Source organism: Periplaneta americana, chromosome 4, assembly GCF_040183065.1.
Source record: "Periplaneta americana isolate PAMFEO1 chromosome 4, P.americana_PAMFEO1_priV1, whole genome shotgun sequence".
Classification (NCBI taxonomy): Eukaryota; Metazoa; Arthropoda; class Insecta; order Blattodea; family Blattidae; genus Periplaneta; species Periplaneta americana.
In genome coordinates, this window is record NC_091120.1 from 206,874,690 (window position 1) to 206,893,592 (window position 18,903).

At 41.7% G+C, this 18,903-nt stretch overlaps 1 protein-coding gene across 3 annotated transcripts in view; it reads left to right on the plus strand.

Annotated features, from left to right (window-relative positions):
• LOC138698724 (inverted formin-2-like) overlaps positions 1 to 18,903 on the plus strand; it is a 120,962-nt gene that overhangs the window by 58,127 nt on the left and 43,932 nt on the right. For all 3 annotated transcript variants that reach the window (XM_069824934.1, XM_069824935.1, XM_069824936.1), the window contains exon 2: positions 378 to 518. In XM_069824934.1, coding sequence (XP_069681035.1) covers positions 378 to 518 — 141 coding nt within the window. The remainder of the gene's footprint in view (positions 1 to 377; positions 519 to 18,903) is intronic.

An 18,903-nucleotide genomic window follows, 5' to 3' on the forward strand; every position in this document is an offset into this window, starting at 1 on the left:
CCTAGGGACGAGTGGGGTCGCCTGGACCAGAGAACCTCAGTGTGGTCGGCCGGTGTGGGTTTGGAAAGCGTCACCAGAGGGCTAGCGCAATAGATCTGAACAGGTCGCAGTGCTGGGCCATGGTGTCCCTCTCCGTTAAATTCAATTCAATTCAAACATGACAAGCGCATTGATCTCTGAATGTTTACTTTGGAAGAAATGATACAAACCTGCTCTGCGTGGCATATGAACGGAGATCTTTTGACACATATATTTACTTCATAATTTCATATTCTGCCTACATTTTCTCCTCATCGTGCCTGTTTTTGAATTCTAAATTAATTTTGACCGATATTCCGCAGCGGTAAACTCTCTCTGATAACGTCTTTTTGTTTCAGCTTCTCGGTGGAGCAGTGATCGGCGGCCGCCCCCGTACCCCGGGCGTCGCAGCACTCATGCGCGCGCCGTCACCATGGACTCGCGCATCGGGCTGGATTACATCGTGGAGAACCCCGAGTACACGGCCAAACTCGCGGGAGGTGAGTGGAGACTTGAACGCTGGTGTAGGAGTGGCACCTGCGCCAAGGCGTGGGCGCGGCGGACACATTGTTGGGTCGATGAACCTCTCTCATTGTTGTGCCACTTACGTCACATCCGTCCGTCCGTCCGCATATTGCTCAACAGTTTTTGGAAAAGATAGGCCTATTTAACAATTTTAGGAAACTTTAGTGTAGTTGCAGAATCTGCTGCTACAGGAAGTGGAAACTTACTGTGCCCGTTCTACAGGGATTAGATGCATCTACTAGTCAATTTATCAGGGAATGATGTACATGAAATATAATAATTTTAGTACTAGTCTGTCTGTGTACAGCGATTCCTACTAAACTATTGGACGGATTTTGTTCATATTCAGTATCTACGAGTCAATTTATCAGGGAATGATGTACATGAAATATAATAATTTTAGTACTAGTCTGTCTGTGTACAGCGATTTCTACTAAACTATTGGACGGATTTTGTTCATATTCAGTATCTACGAGTCAATTTATCAGGGAATGATGTACATGAAATATAATAATTTTAGTGCTAGTCTGTCTGTGTACAGCGATTTCTACTAAACTATTGGACGGATTTTGTTCATATTCAGTATCTACGAGTCAATTTATCAGGGAATGATGTACATGAAATATAATAATTTTAGTACTAGTCTGTCTGTGTACAGCGATTTCTACTAAACTATTGGACGGATTTTGTTCATATTCAGTATCTACGAGTCAATTTATCAGGGAATGATGTACATGAAATATAATAATTTTAGTACTAGTCTGTCTGTGTACAGCGATTTCTACCAAACTATTGGACGGATTTTGTTCATATTCAGTATCTACGAGTCAATTTATCAGGGAATGATGTACATGAAATATAATAATTTTAGTACTAGTCTGTCTGTGTACAGCGATTTCTACCAAACTATTGGACGGATTTTGTTCATATTCAGTATCTACGAGTCAATTTATCAGGGAATGATGTACATGAAATATAATAATTTTAGTAGTAGTCTGTCTGTGTACAGCGATTTCTACCAAACTATTGGACGGATTTTGTTCATATTCAGTATCTACGAGTCAATTTATCAGGGAATGATGTACATGAAATGTAATAATTGTAATACTAGTGTGTCTAGCTTCACTGTTCTTAGTGAAGATTGTCTCATTGTAACAGGATTAGCGTCCCTTGTTCTAAACGCGTGTGTTACGCGTGAATGAACCAAAGCAAAGTCTGATATATTTTAACATCCTTGTGACTTTTAAATGTAGGTTTTCATAGAGAAGTACTGTTAGCAGTGACTGCAATGTAGGTATAGCTCATTACTTAACACGGGATGCCTTGTCTTGTAATACATAAATCGAAAGATCGCCTTTTAAATTGAGTGACTATCAAATAATTTAATTTTTGCAGTCTTCAGGATAACAGGGCAGGAAAACAATCTGCAAGCAGTGTTATCACCCGCACAGACGGACACAATTAACTGATGGGGAAGTGTGTTGTGTGGCCTGCAATCCATGACCGTGGGCTGGTGTCGCAGTCAGGCAGTTGGGCGATCGAACGTTCTGTGGAAATAAATGTTGAAGGGCTCGGCAATGCGGGTGCGAACACTTCGCGTCCGCTTGCTGAAAGCTGGTTCACAATAAACCGGGAACGAAAACGACAAAGAAGACGTAAAAGAAATTGTGTTAAAATAAATATATTTAAATGTGAGCTTTCACAATAGTTAATTGTGAATGCTCACATTTAAATACATTTATTTTAACAATATTTCCGTTCTCGTTCTCGTTGTCGTTTCCATTCCCAGTTTATTGTGAACCAGCCTTGACCTCATTACCGAGCAGTGTGGGGGATTGTTTCATATCCCGAAATCTTGAAAGCGGATGGTGATGCACAACAGATTGCTGCTTCAGAATGACGGAATATAAGAGGGCAAGTGTTGGTGAATCATGTGTTGCATTGTTTAGCATAGTGAATCATAAAGTATTCGTGTTACGTTGCACGAGTTTAAAGTTGAATTAAAGAAAAGAAACCTACGTTTTGCTCTTAGCGCTGTTTGCTTTGTCTCATCGTTTGAATGTTCTCCATCTTGTGCTCCTCAACGACTTCAGGTGAGCACTTAAGATGATGTTCAGTTCGTTAAAGCAATTCACAGAGGTGCCAGATTAAATGAACAGATGAAATAAATACACTATTAGGAATTATCAGTAATTAGTAAAAATTTTTTCTCATTATTACGGAATTGCGGTGAAAGGGAAAATTATTTTGGAGAAAATATTTTAATTCATTCCGCAGATATAAAACGAAAGGAAATGTGTCAACACTGTATGCGCAACATTTGCCAGCTATGCGGGTGAAATCGTCACTTCCATCTGCTATAGTCGCTGGTGTTGAACGAGGAAGGAGATTAATTTTTGTTGTTACGTCATCAGCGTGTATCGTGGTTTGTGAAAATGTGAACAAGACAGTGAATTTGCCGCCTCATGTTCTGCTGTTACCTGTTACATGCAGTGGCTGTTATCTCCACTGATTGGTTCTCTGAAATGAAGCGTTCGAGTTCTCAAACTGCGTCCACCAGTAAGAAGACAGCAGTATCGCAAAGGAATGGCCACGTGTGGTTATTGAAGTCGTGTGTTTTGCAGTGTGTGCTCGTGTATTTTTTCTGTGTCCCATGTGACTTAAGATGACTGCAGAAGACACAAAGAAGCGTAAAACGTATTAAGTGTAATTGGAAAACGAGCATTTCGTCATTCTTTGTTAGTAATGATGAAACAGCGATCACGAATGCCGAATTGTTGTTTACATAATTTCTACTAGGGCGCAGCATCCCATATCAAGCAGTGCGATCACTTCTGATCACAAGGAGAAATGTGTTTCAAGAAGAAATTTGCAGAAAGGAGCTGTTGACGCAAAACATGAAGCAAAGAATGTTTATCGCGTCATTATATAGTTCAGATTTGGCTTTATGAAAAGGGGGTGAATAAGATTGGAACCTCTGCTACCTTAAGTAATTGACGAAATTGTCAAAATTTGGTGTTGAATTAATTTTAAGGAATAGTGTAGAATGGCCATTGCACGTTCGAGTGATATTTAGAGCATTTTCATAATAGATCATAGGCAGACAATGAAAGCTTAACTGAATAGTAATTAGTAATGCTTGTCACTCGATTCTGTTGGCATGAATTGCAAAGCGTGCGTGCCTTATAAAAGTGATAATTACAAATAGAGAGAGAGAGAACAAATTAAATATTTTCATCATACATGAAGTTTGCTCGGTATGTGAATTTCTGATGTTATTTCGTTATATTCTTAATTTATTTCGAATAAATTTTATTCAGCTTCCTCCAAGTGAAGGCTGCCTAGAAGACAAAGCTTACCATAAATAAAAACAAGAAAACAATGGAGAGGAAAAGAATAAGAAATAGCACAATTAGAAATAATTGGAAAAGACTAAACAAAACATCATTAATTCCAGAAGAAACATAGAATTTCCTAGTATCTATTAGCTATTGGATGATCACAGTCGTCTATTTGGCACTGGTTGCAAGACCCAACTTAAGTGAGCAGATCGCCATAGCAAAGAGATCAGTCTATATTCAGAATGACTGGGGGGTTGCAGAACCACAGAGTATTAGGCGCTGATGACATTTTCCCTTGGCTGTGCATGTAATGCGTGGTTCTGGTTCGAGTTTGGCCACCCCTGCGCGTGGGACTCCTGCGACTCTGCCGGAGCCCCCGTTCCCATGGTAACGCGAGCCTGCACTGGATCTCTTAATCGCACCTATTTCGCTTGCTGACTTGAACGTTACAGCGGGTGGTGCTACTCGAAGATAGCGCGGAGAAGAGCCATCCAGGCTGCCCGGGTTTGATCTCCGGTCAGGTCGTGATGGCACTCATCCACATTAAACCTCGACCCTCGTCGGATCCTTACCCAAGCCCGACAGTGGCATTCGTGAATCAGGGTCATCCTGCCTATATCAGCACCACCAACCTGTACTACCCCAGCCTATTTTTAAATATGCAGATGATAGATGAAATGAGGGAGAGGTGGGGAGTGTTGGTGGAATGATAGAGAGAAACGGGAGTGCCCCGAGAAGAACCTTCTGCAACTTCTGCTTTGTCCACCACGAAATCCACCATAATCTGGTCAGAGATCGAACAGGGGTCGCCTGGATGGAAACCAGCGCGGTAGCGTCCAGCAAACAGACGCGACATTGGGGGTAAAAATATGATTGTTTCTTAGAAATTAGAAATACAAAATGACTATGAACTGGATATCGTTTTAAAGGACTTTATTTATTTATTTATTTATTTATTTATTTATTTTGCATAAGATGGAGACATTTGAAGTGAGCTGCCCAGCACGTTCCCAAGTACTTTATAAGTTCCAGAGAAATTAATTATACATCTTGATTACACAACTTTTAACACTGTATCACTTCGGAGTATGTATGATAAGACTTTCTTGTGTTCAATTCTAACGTACCTTGTTTAAGTTACATGTTTCGACCTATTTATGGGTCATCCTCAGAACTGGTCGTTGTTGGTCTTGGCGCCTCTTGTTTCCTGTGAGGGTGCGTTCGTAGTGTAGAGTCAAAGAGTGTGTGTGTTTTGATATTCTCAACACACAACTCAATTTAAAAACACACACACTCTTTGACTCTACACTACGAACGCACCCTCACAGGAAAGAACAAGAGGCGCCAAGACCAACAACGACCAGTTCTGAAGATGACCCATAAATAGGTCGAAACATGTCAACAAGGTACGTTAAAATTTAACACAGGAAAGACTTATCATACATACTCCGAAGAAATTAATTCTTATATGCAGAATTATTTTTACTTTTCGTTCAGATTTTTTTCAATCCCAAAAGCCCTCAGGACAAACGAGGTAGCCCTTAGTTTTGATGAAGAGCGCCCTATTGTCAGAGGTTTACAGCCCTTGGCGCGTTAGTGAAGTAAGCCACCACAATATCGCGTTTGAACGCCGATTTGCATGGCTATCACAATATGCATTACGTAAGTGAAGTGAAATGTCTTATTTTTCAGATTGTCTATTACTGTAAATTATTTGTATAATATATCAGGAAGTGAAGTATAAATTAGTTAGGATTAGTTTGCGTTTCATCGCACCGGCGCGCCGTTATAGAATAGGAAGAAAAGGAGGAGGGCGAAATCAAACTGACCAATCAGCAATCAGTATGGTTTACTGTTGGAAGCTGAAATTTGAGAACGAATTCAAACTGTTTTCATTTTTCAATTCAGAGTATGCTTTGCTAGTGCGTGGTGTCTTTGTCATTCTTCTTTGTTCCAGCATTCAGCATGACGAAACGGAAAGACAACGCCGGAAAATACACGATATTGTAAAACAGTTTAGTGCAGATAGTATTCAGACCTGAATAATTTCAAGGAAAAATTGTTCCGGAGCCGGGTATCGATCCGGGACCCTTCGCTTAGCGCGCGAACGCTCTACCGACTGAGCTACCTCAGGAACTATACACGACACCGTCACAATTTTTCCTTTTATATCCACACAACTGAAATGAGCTGACAAGACGCCAGAACCCAACTTTGAGTGCACACAATACTGTGTGACTTAAATTGTGGCTTTCTGTTAACGTACCTCCAGTAACGAATGTATTATACAAATCTGAAATTATTCAAACCTGCTTTACAGGGAGCTACTACCTGGAAGCCAGATGTGTATAGTATTCAGATCTGTCCTGAGGTGCAATGTTTGTAATATTTCAATAACGATTGATGGAAAGCACCAGCGTAAATTAAGCAATACACATGAAAGGTAGTGCAATACACATGAAGAATAAGAAACTACTGATTGAAAACTGGAATGCCACAACAGTTTATTGGCCAGGCACTGGCTTCTTCAAATTCAAGAAATAAAAATGAATATTTTACTGAAACAGCAAGTACACTTGTGGCCTGCGGCATTTCTCTTTCCAAGCTTAAAAATCCCATTATGAAATCGTATTTGCAGAAATATACCGGGAAGACTGTTTCAGATGAGAGCACCTCACGAAAATCATATCTTCAGCCTTTTTATGAAGAACAATTAAAACATCACGCAAGTAGTAGCTGATAACCCAGAATATGTTATCCTAGATGATAGGCAGAACAGATAGCCTATGTTTTGAACATTTTAGTAGCACCCCTAAAAGGAGAGAAAATGAAACCCATGCTTTTGAAAACCTACTTTCTGAACAAAACGGACGTGCTGATATCATGCAAAATTTCAATAATGCATGCGTTGTATTGTGGCCTGAAGGAATAGAATATGATGGAGTATGGACCAAGCATCTTACATGTTACCGGCTATTGCATCGAGTTTGTGAGGCACTAAAAGATGAATATTCATATGCAAATGCATTTCTGAACGGAGCTCTGGAGCAGAGCTGTCAAAAGCCCTGATGTTGAGGATGTTGCAACGAACAAAGTATGCACCTCTTGTATCTATTGACGTGGAACGTTTCTTTTGTATATGTAACTATTTACTTATTGAAATATTGAATGTGATCTGTTTTAATAGTTTTCTGGACGACATTGCGCTCTGGGACTTTTTAATGAGTGAATTTTGTGACGTTATCTGTAACGTCATTGGTTTTGGTACTGTTTGTAATGAATATTTAGGAGAGAGTTGGGTAGTATCGGACATCGGGTAATATCGGACAGTGAGTTTCTTTCATCTACCACCAGATGATAGTACCTGAATGACATGGTTACGTTTCTGTGATGTCGCATACAGAAACGTAACCATGTTAATCAGGTACTACGATCTGGTGGTAGATGAAAGAAACGCACTGTCCGATATTACCCGATGTCCGATACTACCCAACTCTCCCCTTTTTAACTATAGTCGCGACGTTGTTATTCCCGGCGTGACTCCTCCTCTTTGCTTACGTCTTAGGAACTGAAGGCTCTATAAAGTCTAGGTAGGTAGTATCGTTCGCCATTTTTGTTCTTTCGTTGCCGAGCTACCAGCCGAGGAATCTATTTGCCGTACCGTTAAACATTATCATGTTGTAGCTCCTATGATAATAAATCAAACTCACTGTAATTCAGCAAATATAATTGAGCGGCAAATAACGTCTTTGTGTGCTTTCTGCGAACTCCAACGAAAGAGCCAAAATGGCGTGCGATTATATCAAGTGTTTGTCCAGCCTTAGGAAATGCATAATGTCTTCATCAGCGAATCACAAGAGGCACACGTTTAAATGTAGGCGACCTGCAACGTGATTGGCTGCCGGAAATTGGAGCGACGGGACTATAAATTAACGCATCTTCTTTTGCACATTTTTGACCAAAATTTTGCACCTAAAATTTCTAGCTGTGCCAATCGCCAAGGTGGCAGGTGACATATTGCTCCTCGTGCATCTCGTCCGGGGCAGAAGACGCCGTCGCCAACGAGACTGAGCGCGTGTTTTCAACTATTTCGATAAGTTGTCAGCACTGATCGCGATGAGAGATCTTGGTGTATTAGTCCCTAATTTAAATCAGTGTGTCATGTCCTTGTCTCGCGGTAGGGCATTTTATGAGCTTTTAGGACAACCACGGATACAACGGGGAAGTGGAACCCTCTCCGCACACACTGCCTTGTAAACAAACACAGTGGGTACTGTGCACCAGTGATGGATTTCAGGCGACCAGCGACAGCAAGTTCGTAAAAGCTGTAATGCAATCCGTCACTGAGCAGTGCTTAACTGCCGGTCTACTCGTCTCAGCCAGGGAAGGTAGAGTGGGGAGTTAAGGGGAATCTGTAGTGACTCGATTGAGTTAATAGCTCCCAGACCTGATTTAGATAACTACATTTCGGACACATTTTATTTGCCATGCATCCATATTTTGTGCGGACAGTTTGTATTTTAAGACCCAGTGTTCTTGTCCCCATCGTACCGGTGAAAAGAGACGAATTGTCCGTATCTTCTCGTTCGGGCTCTGAAGGAAGATCAGCCAACTTGTAGTCACTGTTCACACATCACGAAGCTCATTTCCAGAGGAAAACATTCCTCAGACGGCTAAAGAAAAATTGACGATATTTGTCACTGAAGGAGAAACTAAAGTGGAGAATTTCGAAGAAATATTTTAAACTTTTACTCTTATGACGAGTGCATTTCATACCTTGAATTATAATCTCATAATTATGGAGAGCAGGTTTGAGTGAGCTGATTGAAGTAGGTTCAGGTTGTGAATTACATGGAAGCAGTGCGCAACTTAAAGGCACTGACTTCTAGTCCTGATGCTGCCCTTCCTGATGACGTCGTGCTGGTCTATCTTGTGCTTAAAATGAAAGAGACTCGAGTAAAGGAATGCAAGGTGTAAATGTGCGGGTTGAAGTTTTCAACAAATTAAAAGAATGTGGAACCAAATGTAAAATTTTTTAGAAAGTTTTATAAATTTGTGTACTGTTTTCCAGTAACTTCTACACCTGTGGAGAGAATCATGAAAGAAATAGACTCCAATTAAATAAGGCAATTCAGACTTTTCATGCGTGCATTTTCGTGACTTCGAGAAAACATCTTCTTTCCTGAAGCAAGTACGAGAACGACTGAGTTCATGTTGTTGTTGTTTAGTCAACTGTCCGAATACAGGTTTGAACCTCATAAGTGACACCAATAAGGCATCACTCATGAGACAACTAGGCCATTAGATAATGGGGTAGGGTGCCCAGTTCCTTTCCCCCTCCAATGCATACATCGCCGACTAGCTACATATTACACCAGTCAGACTTCAGATGCATACAAACAATTGTTCTTCCTCTGACACATATCGTCAAGTGAGATGTACTGCTGATACTAGACATACGTATCAGCCAGAACCTCAATCAGAGGTTAAGTTCATAGTATGCATGTTTAAATCAGTTAATCAGACTAGCCTATCTGCTCGTAACTATCAGGATATTGACGTCACGGCAGACATATTCAGATTTGCTGTTATTTTTTTATGCATGGATACGTACAGTATAATTATCAGACAGGTTTCTTCGTTGCAAATCATATCTCCAACTTTCATGAAAACAAAAATTTCCCTATTTTTGTATGCAGAATTGTGGCAGCCTTAATCTGAATACTTTTGGAAGCCTAAATGGTCCCTGATGGAACATTTGTTGCTACTGACAACTACTCGTAACCTTCGGTGTCAGCGTTGAATCAGCTCAACAATGTCGCAACGGAGCATCAGCGAGCGGCGCGGCGGGCGGGCGGGCGGAGGTGCCGGCCCTGATACATTTATTCATAAACCACCTGCGTGACGCAAGCACTCTGACGTCACGTGTAGCTAGCGTGTGGCTGAGCAGTTGCGAGTGGAGATGATATCCACTGTTGTTATTATTATTATTATTATTATTATTATTATTATTATTATTATTTACGAAAAAAACTAATTTGCCGCTTATGTTCTGAAAATTAGTCCGCTCGGCGTGTGGTGACGAAGCAGCACAGGATCCATTCCAACGGCCCTTCCAAGGTGTCGAAGCGCCCTTGGAAGTGCTCTTAAGGAAAGGATCCTGGCAGAGATATTACGGAAGGCTGGGAACTCAGGACGCCCTCTCCTGTAAGCGGATGAAGACATGCGTCTGACCTGAATATGGCTATTGAATGAGATGAGAAAGATGAATGATATGGTATGATAATCTAAATTCTTTTTCCACACGGAAGGGAAAGGGAAAATGGACCGTGGCAATGAAAATTCCAAACCGGCATTTGCCTAAGTAACTGTGGAAAATGACAGAAAAACCACAGTCAGGTTGGTTGGTTCGGGAATCGAACCAAGGACCTCCCGAATGCGAGCCAACTCGCTCGGCACGAGGAAACTAAGCAACATAGCAGGAAGAGTTAGATGTTAATAGCGTGTGGGAAAATATCCGAGATAGTATCAAAATTGCAGCTGAGCAGAGCATAGGCTATTATGAAACTAAGAAAAATAAATCGAGGTTTGATGAAGATTGTTGCACGGTAGTAGAAAGAAGGAAACAGACAAAATTGAAATTCTTGCAGGATCCAGTTGAGGAGAATAGAGATAATTATTTCAATGAAAGATGGGAAGCAAGTCGTACACTTGGGAATAAAAAGAGAGGTTACTTGAAGGAAAAACTGAATGAGGTAGAAACAAATAGCAGGAATAAAAACATCCGAGTCTCCAGGTATCGATCTAATTCCAGCAGAATTAATACAAGAGGGTGGAAGCGCATTATCTAACGAAATTTATAAGCTTGTACTTGCTATTTGGGGAAAGGAAATTGTACCAGAACAATGGAAGGAGTCCATAATCGTACCTATCTTTAAGAAGGGGGACAAGACTAACTGTAGTAACTTTCGAGGAATATCACTTTTGTTGAAATTTATAAAAATAAAGAAAAGGGTACAATTGAAGATATTTTCAGATAGAAAAGAGTATGTCTGGTCACCCTTCATAAAACACATTTCTACTAACGCTCTTCTTTCTTTCACGGCTGTTTTAATTTCTTAAAGCTTTCAGGATTTTCCCCCTTGCAACAACTGTGGAACATCTCTTGACTACATTAAGATCTTACTTCGATGCAGCTAGCACAAGAGAAAGAACCTCCAAAATCGATGAGAAATAGATTTTATTAGTAGTCTTCCTTCAATTCAATAGAAGACAAATTTGCTTGAGCCTTTTCTTGAAGATGCATAAACCCAAGAATAAGAACAGATTTGCTCAAACTTTATGGAAGGATCACGCAAGGTTTGCATCAAACTTTATAATGGATTACGCGAGTTAAACGTTTAATAACGATTTTCAAGACCCCGTAAAACGGTAAATATCAAAATTATGATGTAAGAGCAAATTCTATCCGCTAGTAAATAACATCAGCTTTGCATCTAACAGCCTCATATGGCACCTTCCCAGGACTTGAGGCATGCCACAGTGGACTGAATACAAAGCATCGTGTACTTCAAAATCCGCAGGGTGAGATAACTCGCCGACTAAGAAGAAAAGAAAATCTGCGGAGACCGACACACGTGCAGCATTTCTCCATCGTCGAACATTACAAGGAGGAAGGAAACATTCTACGGGCATTATATTGCAGCAAACTTACGGCAAAATAACAGGAAATTCACTATATGACTAACTAAATTATTGTTAATTAATTCAGTCGGAATTCAATTTCACCAATTCAAATTGTGACCAATGAATCATTCAGACCAATTGAAATTGTTATCAGTAAATCACCTGTGACAAATATACCGCTGTGCCCTGTGGCGAATATGAATCTGTTACGAATTAAGTGTGACCAATTGTAAGAATGACGAAAAATGTGAAGAAATCCTCTAAATCTGTTTAAAATTTATTGTTTTCAATTACTAAGACATTTTGCTTCCTTTCCGAGGACAAAAAACCACGCCATAACTGCAACGTCGTGCAATGAAGTTTAACAACACAAAAACCACGTGGAAGCCGTTCACGTCCAACTCACTGCACTGTTGCTTATATCAATCGTGAGCTGATATTGACGATCAGAAATCTGTGTTTTATTTACCGTAATTTTGTTATTGAAAACAATCGTGTGCGGAACTCTGACACCTGCTGGTGAGCTTACAGACACTGGGATCCTGTCCGCACGGCGAAGCTCTGCGAAACGCCACCAAGTACGATCTATTGTAGCCACTGCCCTTAAAGATGCCGATTACAACACCTTTGAAGAAGTACATGGTCTCTCCGTCACTGGCAGTACACGGCGCATAGATATAATAGCTTTCAAGGAATCTACAAGATCTGGATTCATAATTGATCCCACTGTGCGTTTCGAAACGAATGAGGAGCAGCCAGCAGAAGTGGATAAGGAAAAAAAGAATATCTACAATCCTACCATTCCCTATTACCTCCAAACATACCAGCTAGAAGAGCTTGAAGTAATCGGACTTCTGGTTGGAGCAAGAGGTACCGCTACTCTCTTCATGAAAGATGAGTTTAAGAGGCTTGGAATACCTACAACTATTATTCCGATTGTAACTTTAGCTGCATTGAAAGGATCAATTGCTCTCCTGAAGCATCACCTATATTCGAAATGAAACCAAGTTCATTAGCATTCTTTACTTTTTCGTAACACTAACCTTTCTAAAAATAGGTATATTTCCACTAATCTAAAAAAAAATTATTGCAGCTATGTACTTGTAAGAATTTCATTGTTAAAACAAAATTAATGGTTCACTGAACTTGTAAACATTTCTACGGTTAAGTACTCTTTGTCCCTTGCGGCAGCTCACGAATGGTGAGAAGATATATAAATTTAAAATCACTCATTCCTACCGGCAGTAGGCTACATGGAACACACTGGTAACTACTGCAGATTCTACATCACCTGTGAATTCGTCTAGATCAGCGGTGCACAACCCGCGGCCCGCCACTATGTTTGCTGCGGCTCGATAGTAAAGTTTCAAACTTAAAATTAAAAAAAATATTTGAACAGACATATTATTAATTACAGCAATCACTAATTAGTAAGACATTTATGTAAATTCCATTTATTACTGGAGGATGTCTGCGGCCCTCCAAAAGAACATTTTTTAAAATACTGGCTCGTAGTATTCATAAGGTTGAGCACCCCTGGTTTAGGTAATACATTAATTTTGCTATTGGAGCGAGGCCCTCCCAATAATTTGTTATTATTATTATTATTATTACTATTATTATTATTTTATTATTTATTTATTTTTTCTTACGGGCACGAGAATTTTTCGTGAAATACGAGAATTTTTGTTATGTTGATAAGAGAATGTTTCTCTGAACACGTACGAACCATGCTCAAGAACCACTTGAGGCTAATTTCGATTTGCGTGAACATTGGTGTCATGCGGTTGTGGTTTCCTCAGTCTGGTGTCATGCGGTTGTGGTTTTCTCAGTCTGGTGTCATGCGGTTGTGGTTTTCTCAGTCTGGTGTCATGCGGTTGTGGTTTTCTCAGTCTGGTGTCATGCGGTTGTGGTTTTCTCAGTCTGGTGTCACGCGGTTGTGGTTTTCTCAGTCTGGTGTCATGCGGTTGTGGTTTTCTCAGTCTGGTGTCATGCGGTTGTGGTTTTCTCAGTCTGGTGTCACGTGGTTGTGGTTTTCTCAGTCTGGTGTCATGCGGTTGTGGTTTTCTCAGTCTGGTGTCACGTGGTTGTGGTTTTCTCAGTCTGGTGTCATGCGGTTGTGGTTTTCTCAGTCTGGTGTCACGTGGTTGTGGTTTTCTCAGTCTGGTGTCACGTGGTTGTGGTTTTCTCAGTCTGGTGTCACGTGGTTGTGGTTTTCTCAGTCTGGTGTCATGCGGTTGTGGTTTTCTCAGTCTGGTGTCACGTGGTTGTGGTTTTCTCAGTCTGGTGTCACGTGGTTGTGGTTTTCTCAGTCTGGTGTCACGTGGTTGTGGTTTTCTCAGTCTGGTGTCACGTGGTTGTGGTTTTCTCAGTCTGGTGTCATGCGGTTGTGGTTTTCTCAGTCTGGTGTCACGTGGTTGTGGTTTTCTCAGTCTGGTGTCATGCGGTTGTGGTTTTCTCAGTCTGGTGTCATGTAGTTGTGGTTTTCTCAGTCTGGTGTCATGCGGTTGTGGTTTTCTCAGTCTGGTGTCATGCGGTTGTGGTTTTCTCAGTCTGGTGTCATGTGGTTGTGGTTTTCTCAGTCTGGTGTCATGCGGTTGTGGTTTTCTCAGTCTGGTGTCATGTGGTTGTGGTTTTCTCAGTCTGGTGTCATGCGGTTGTGGTTTTCTCAGTCTGGTGTCACGTGGTTGTGGTTTTCTCAGTATGGTGTCACGTGGTTGTGGTTTTCTCAGTCTGGTGTCAAGTGGTTGTGGTTTTCTCAGTCTGGTTTCATGCGGTTGTGGTTTTCTCAGTCTGGTGTCACGTGGTTGTGGTTTTCTCAGTCTGGTGTCACGTGGTTGTGGTTTTCTCAGTCTGGTGTCATGCGGTTGTGGTTTTCTCAGTCTGGTGTCATGTGGTTGTGGTTTTCTCAGTCTGGTGTCATGCGGTTGTGGTTTTCTCAGTCTGGTGTCATGTAGTTGTGGTTTTCTCAGTCTGGTGTCATGTGGTTGTGGTTTTCTCAGTCTGGTGTCATGCGGTTGTGGTTTTCTCAGTCTGGTGTCACGCGGTTGTGGTTTTCTCAGTCTGGTGTCATGCGGTTGTGGTTTTCTCAGTCTGGTGTCATGCGGTTGTGGTTTTCTCAGTCTGGTGTCATGTGGTTGTGGTTTTCTCAGTCTGGTGTCATGCGGTTGTGGTTTTCTCAGTCTGGTGTCATGTGGTTGTGGTTTTCTCAGTCTGGTGTCATGCGGTTGTGGTTTTCTCAGTCTGGTGTCATGTAGTTGTGGTTTTCTCAGTCTGGTGTCATGCGGTTGTGGTTTTCTCAGTCTGGTGTCATGCGGTTGTGGTTTTCTCAGTCTGGTGTCATGTGGTTGTGGTTTTCTCAGTCTGGTGTCATGCGGTTGTGGTTTTCTCAGTCTGGTGTCATGCGGTTGTGGTTTTCTCAGTCTGGTGTCATGCGGTTGTGGTTTTCTCAGTCTGGTGTCACGTGGTTGTGGTTTTCTCAGTCTGGTGTCACGTGGTTGTGGTTTTCTCAGTCTGGTGTCACGTGGTTGTGGTTTTCTCAGTCTGGTGTCATGCGGTTGTGGTTTTCTCAGTCTGGTGTCACGTGGTTGTGGTTTTCTCAGTCTGGTGTCATGCGGTTGTGGTTTTCTCAGTCTGGTGTCATGTAGTTGTGGTTTTCTCAGTCTGGTGTCATGCGGTTGTGGTTTTCTCAGTCTGGTGTCATGCGGTTGTGGTTTTCTCAGTCTGGTGTCATGTGGTTGTGGTTTTCTCAGTCTGGTGTCATGCGGTTGTGGTTTTCTCAGTCTGGTGTCATGTGGTTGTGGTTTTCTCAGTCTGGTGTCATGCGGTTGTGGTTTTCTCAGTCTGGTGTCACGTGGTTGTGGTTTTCTCAGTATGGTGTCACGTGGTTGTGGTTTTCTCAGTCTGGTGTCACGTGGTTGTGGTTTTCTCAGTCTGGTTTCATGCGGTTGTGGTTTTCTCAGTCTGGTGTCACGTGGTTGTGGTTTTTTCAGTCTGGTGTCATGCGGTTGTGGTTTTCTCAGTCTGGTGTCATGTAGTTGTGGTTTTCTCAGTCTGGTGTCATGCGGTTGTGGTTTTCTCAGTCTGGTGTCATGCGGTTGTGGTTTTCTCAGTCTGGTGTCACGTGGTTGTGGTTTTCTCAGTCTGGTGTCATGCGGTTGTGGTTTTCTCAGTCTGGTGTCACGTGGTTGTGGTTTTCTCAGTCTGGTGTCATGCGGTTGTGGTTTTCTCAGTCTGGTGTCACGTGGTTGTGGTTTTCTCAGTCTGGTGTCACGTGGTTGTGGTTTTCTCAGTCTGGTGTCACGTGGTTGTGGTTTTCTCAGTCTTGTGTCATGCGGTTGTGGTTTTCTCAGTCTGGTGTCACGTGGTTGTGGTTTTCTCAGTATGGTGTCATGCGGTTGTGGTTTTCTCAGTCTGGTGTCATGTAGTTGTGGTTTTCTCAGTCTGGTGTCATGCGGTTGTGGTTTTCTCAGTCTGGTGTCATGCGGTTGTGGTTTTCTCAGTCTGGTGTCACGTGGTTGTGGTTTTCTCAGTCTGGTGTCACGTGGTTGTGGTTTTCTCAGTCTGGTGTCATGTGGTTGTGGTTTTCTCAGTCTGGTGTCACGTGTTTGTGGTTTTCTCAGTCTGGTGTCACGTGGTTGTGGTTTTCTCAGTCTGGTGTCATGCGGTTGTGGTTTTCTCAGTCTGGTGTCACGTGGTTGTGGTTTTCTGAGTCTGGTGTCATGCGGTTGTGGTTTTCTCAGTCTGGTGTCACGTGGTTGTGGTTTTCTCAGTCTGGTGTCATGCGGTTGTGGTTTTCTCAGTCTCGTGTCACGTGGTTGTGGTTTTCTCAGTCTGGTGTCATGCGGTTGTGGTTTTCTCAGTCTGGTGTCACGTGGTTGTGGTTTTCTCAGTCTGGTGTCACGTGGTTGTGGTTTTCTCAGTCTGGTGTCACGTGGTTGTGGTTTTCTCAGTCTGGTGTCACCTGGTTGTGGTTTTCTCAGTCTGGTGTCATGCGGTTGTGGTTTTCTCAGTCTGGTGTCACGTGGTTGTGGTTTTCTCAGTCTGGTGTCATGCGGTTGTGGTTTTCTCAGTCTGGTGTCATGTGGTTGTGGTTTTCTCAGTCTGGTGTCATGCAGTTGTGGTTTTCTCAGTCTGGTGTCATGCGGTTGTGGTTTTCTCAGTCTGGTGTCATGTGGTTGTGGTTTTCTCAGTCTGGTGTCATGCGGTTGTGGTTTTCTCAGTCTGGTGTCATGTGGTTGTGGTTTTCTCAGTCTGGTGTCACGTGGTTGTGGTTTTCTCAGTCTGGTGTCACGTGGTTGTGGTTTTCTCAGTCTGGTGTCATGTGGTTGTGGTTTTCTCAGTCTGGTGTCATGCGGTTGTGGTTTTCTCAGTCTGGTGTCACGTGGTTGTGGTTTTCTCAGTCTGGTGTCACGTGGTTGTGGTTTTCTCAGTCTGGTGTCATGCGGTTGTGGTTTTCTCAGTCTGGTGTCACGTGGTTGTGGTTTTCTCAGTCTGGTGTCACGTGGTTGTGGTTTTCTCAGTCTGGTGTCATGCGGTTGTGGTTTTCTCAGTCTGGTGTCATGCGGTTGTGGTTTTCTCAGTCTGGTGTCATGTGGTTGTGGTTTTCTCAGTCTGGTGTCATGCGGTTGTGGTTTTCTCAGTCTGGTGTCATGTGGTTGTGGTTTTCTCAGTCTGGTGTCACGTGGTTGTGGTTTTCTCAGTCTGGTGTCACGTGGTTGTGGTTTTCTCAGTCTTATTGGACAAATTGGTTATCACATGACCACGGATGAACAATACTCTCGCCAGTGTTCCGGTGCTGTAGATTTAAATTCGGTTCGGAAATCGGCTAATATTGTTTTACGAAATTACTTTTAAAATAATTCAGTAATTCAGGGGACTGTAATTTTAAAATGTCAAGTTAATGGGAAACAAATAAGTTTTCAAAATTAATGGCAGGGAATACATCCCTGGGTACTTTATGATGGAAATAAAAAATTCAAATTATCTCAAGTGTGCAAGAAAGCTAATGGCTTGCTTTCTTGAAGCAAGGGAAGGCGCCTACACACAGCACGAATGTATGCGTGTGAAGAAGCGTTTTGAGTGCCAATTCCATGAAATTCTAAATTGCGTGAATGTACCCCTTAAAGAATGCTTCCAGGGAAATTAAATTCTGAAGGCAGTGGAAAGTTTTGTTATTGGAAAAGTAGACGACGTCAGGTGCGATTTGAATGACGACTTTCAGACTGTGAAATCTGACGGTCACAGAGGCAAAGTGCTCCAACGTTGTGTGTAGAATTGGCAACATTTGCTGATGTAGTAAAGTTTCTGAAGTCGAATGTGCCTAAATTCATGCAAATTAAACGTCTAACTCTGACCATGCCGTCCCAGAGAGATATTTGTCCTCTCTGAAGCATTTAGCGTTCAAGTGTGTCCCAGCAAAGACTTATCACATATACACAAGGACAGTGCTGAGAGTTGGACTTGGAGGAGACAGATGTTTGTGACGAATTTATAGGGAGAAGTGCAATCAGGAGAAACACGCCTTGCTACATAATGGCGGTTAACGTTCTACTGACTATTGTTATTTCAGAAAGCACCCAAGTTAAAACACTGACATAATTATAAGGATCTATTTAATCACAACTGGGTAGCTAATTATGCATAACAGATGATGTATATAGTTGCTAGACGGTCTTAACAATATGAAGAGGTTTTTATTTCGTAGTCGCAATTGGTATTCACAAAAAAATACAAAAGAACGTTATCTACAACTAAAGGGCCATAGCCCCTGGACCTTATATTAATCAAATCACATACATTTCTAAATCGTTCTCAGATCTGCATTTCGTTATTTTAGCACTTTGTAGTTTTTTATCCATACTCATATCAGTGTTATGGAAATTAATATCACGATACACCCAAATGAGGACTTAGGACATATCTTTCCTTTTCTAACCTTTCTTTCTTTCTTGCTCTTTTTGTTTTTTAAGTTATAACTGAACTGTTTGAGCCTACCCAATGTTTTCAAAAGTTGGCGATACTGATCCTGCGACATCAATACAGTCGACTATTCTATGGACGATCTTCATAGAGAATACCAGGATAAAATCCTCAATATGCTTAAGGACCTAATCGCTTGTGAATTTTATCTCTGATGAATTCTAAAGAGCAAAGTGTATAAAAATAATTTACATATTCTGAAAGAATAGAAAAATTTCGCCTCCGTTTCTCAAGGAAAACTGCAGCGAGCAGTGGTTCACTTTTTAAACAGCTGCGAAAAATGTCTGGAACAAGGATACAAGTTCAGGACCTTGTTACTTAAATTACATTTAACTGCTCATAGGCAGGGGTC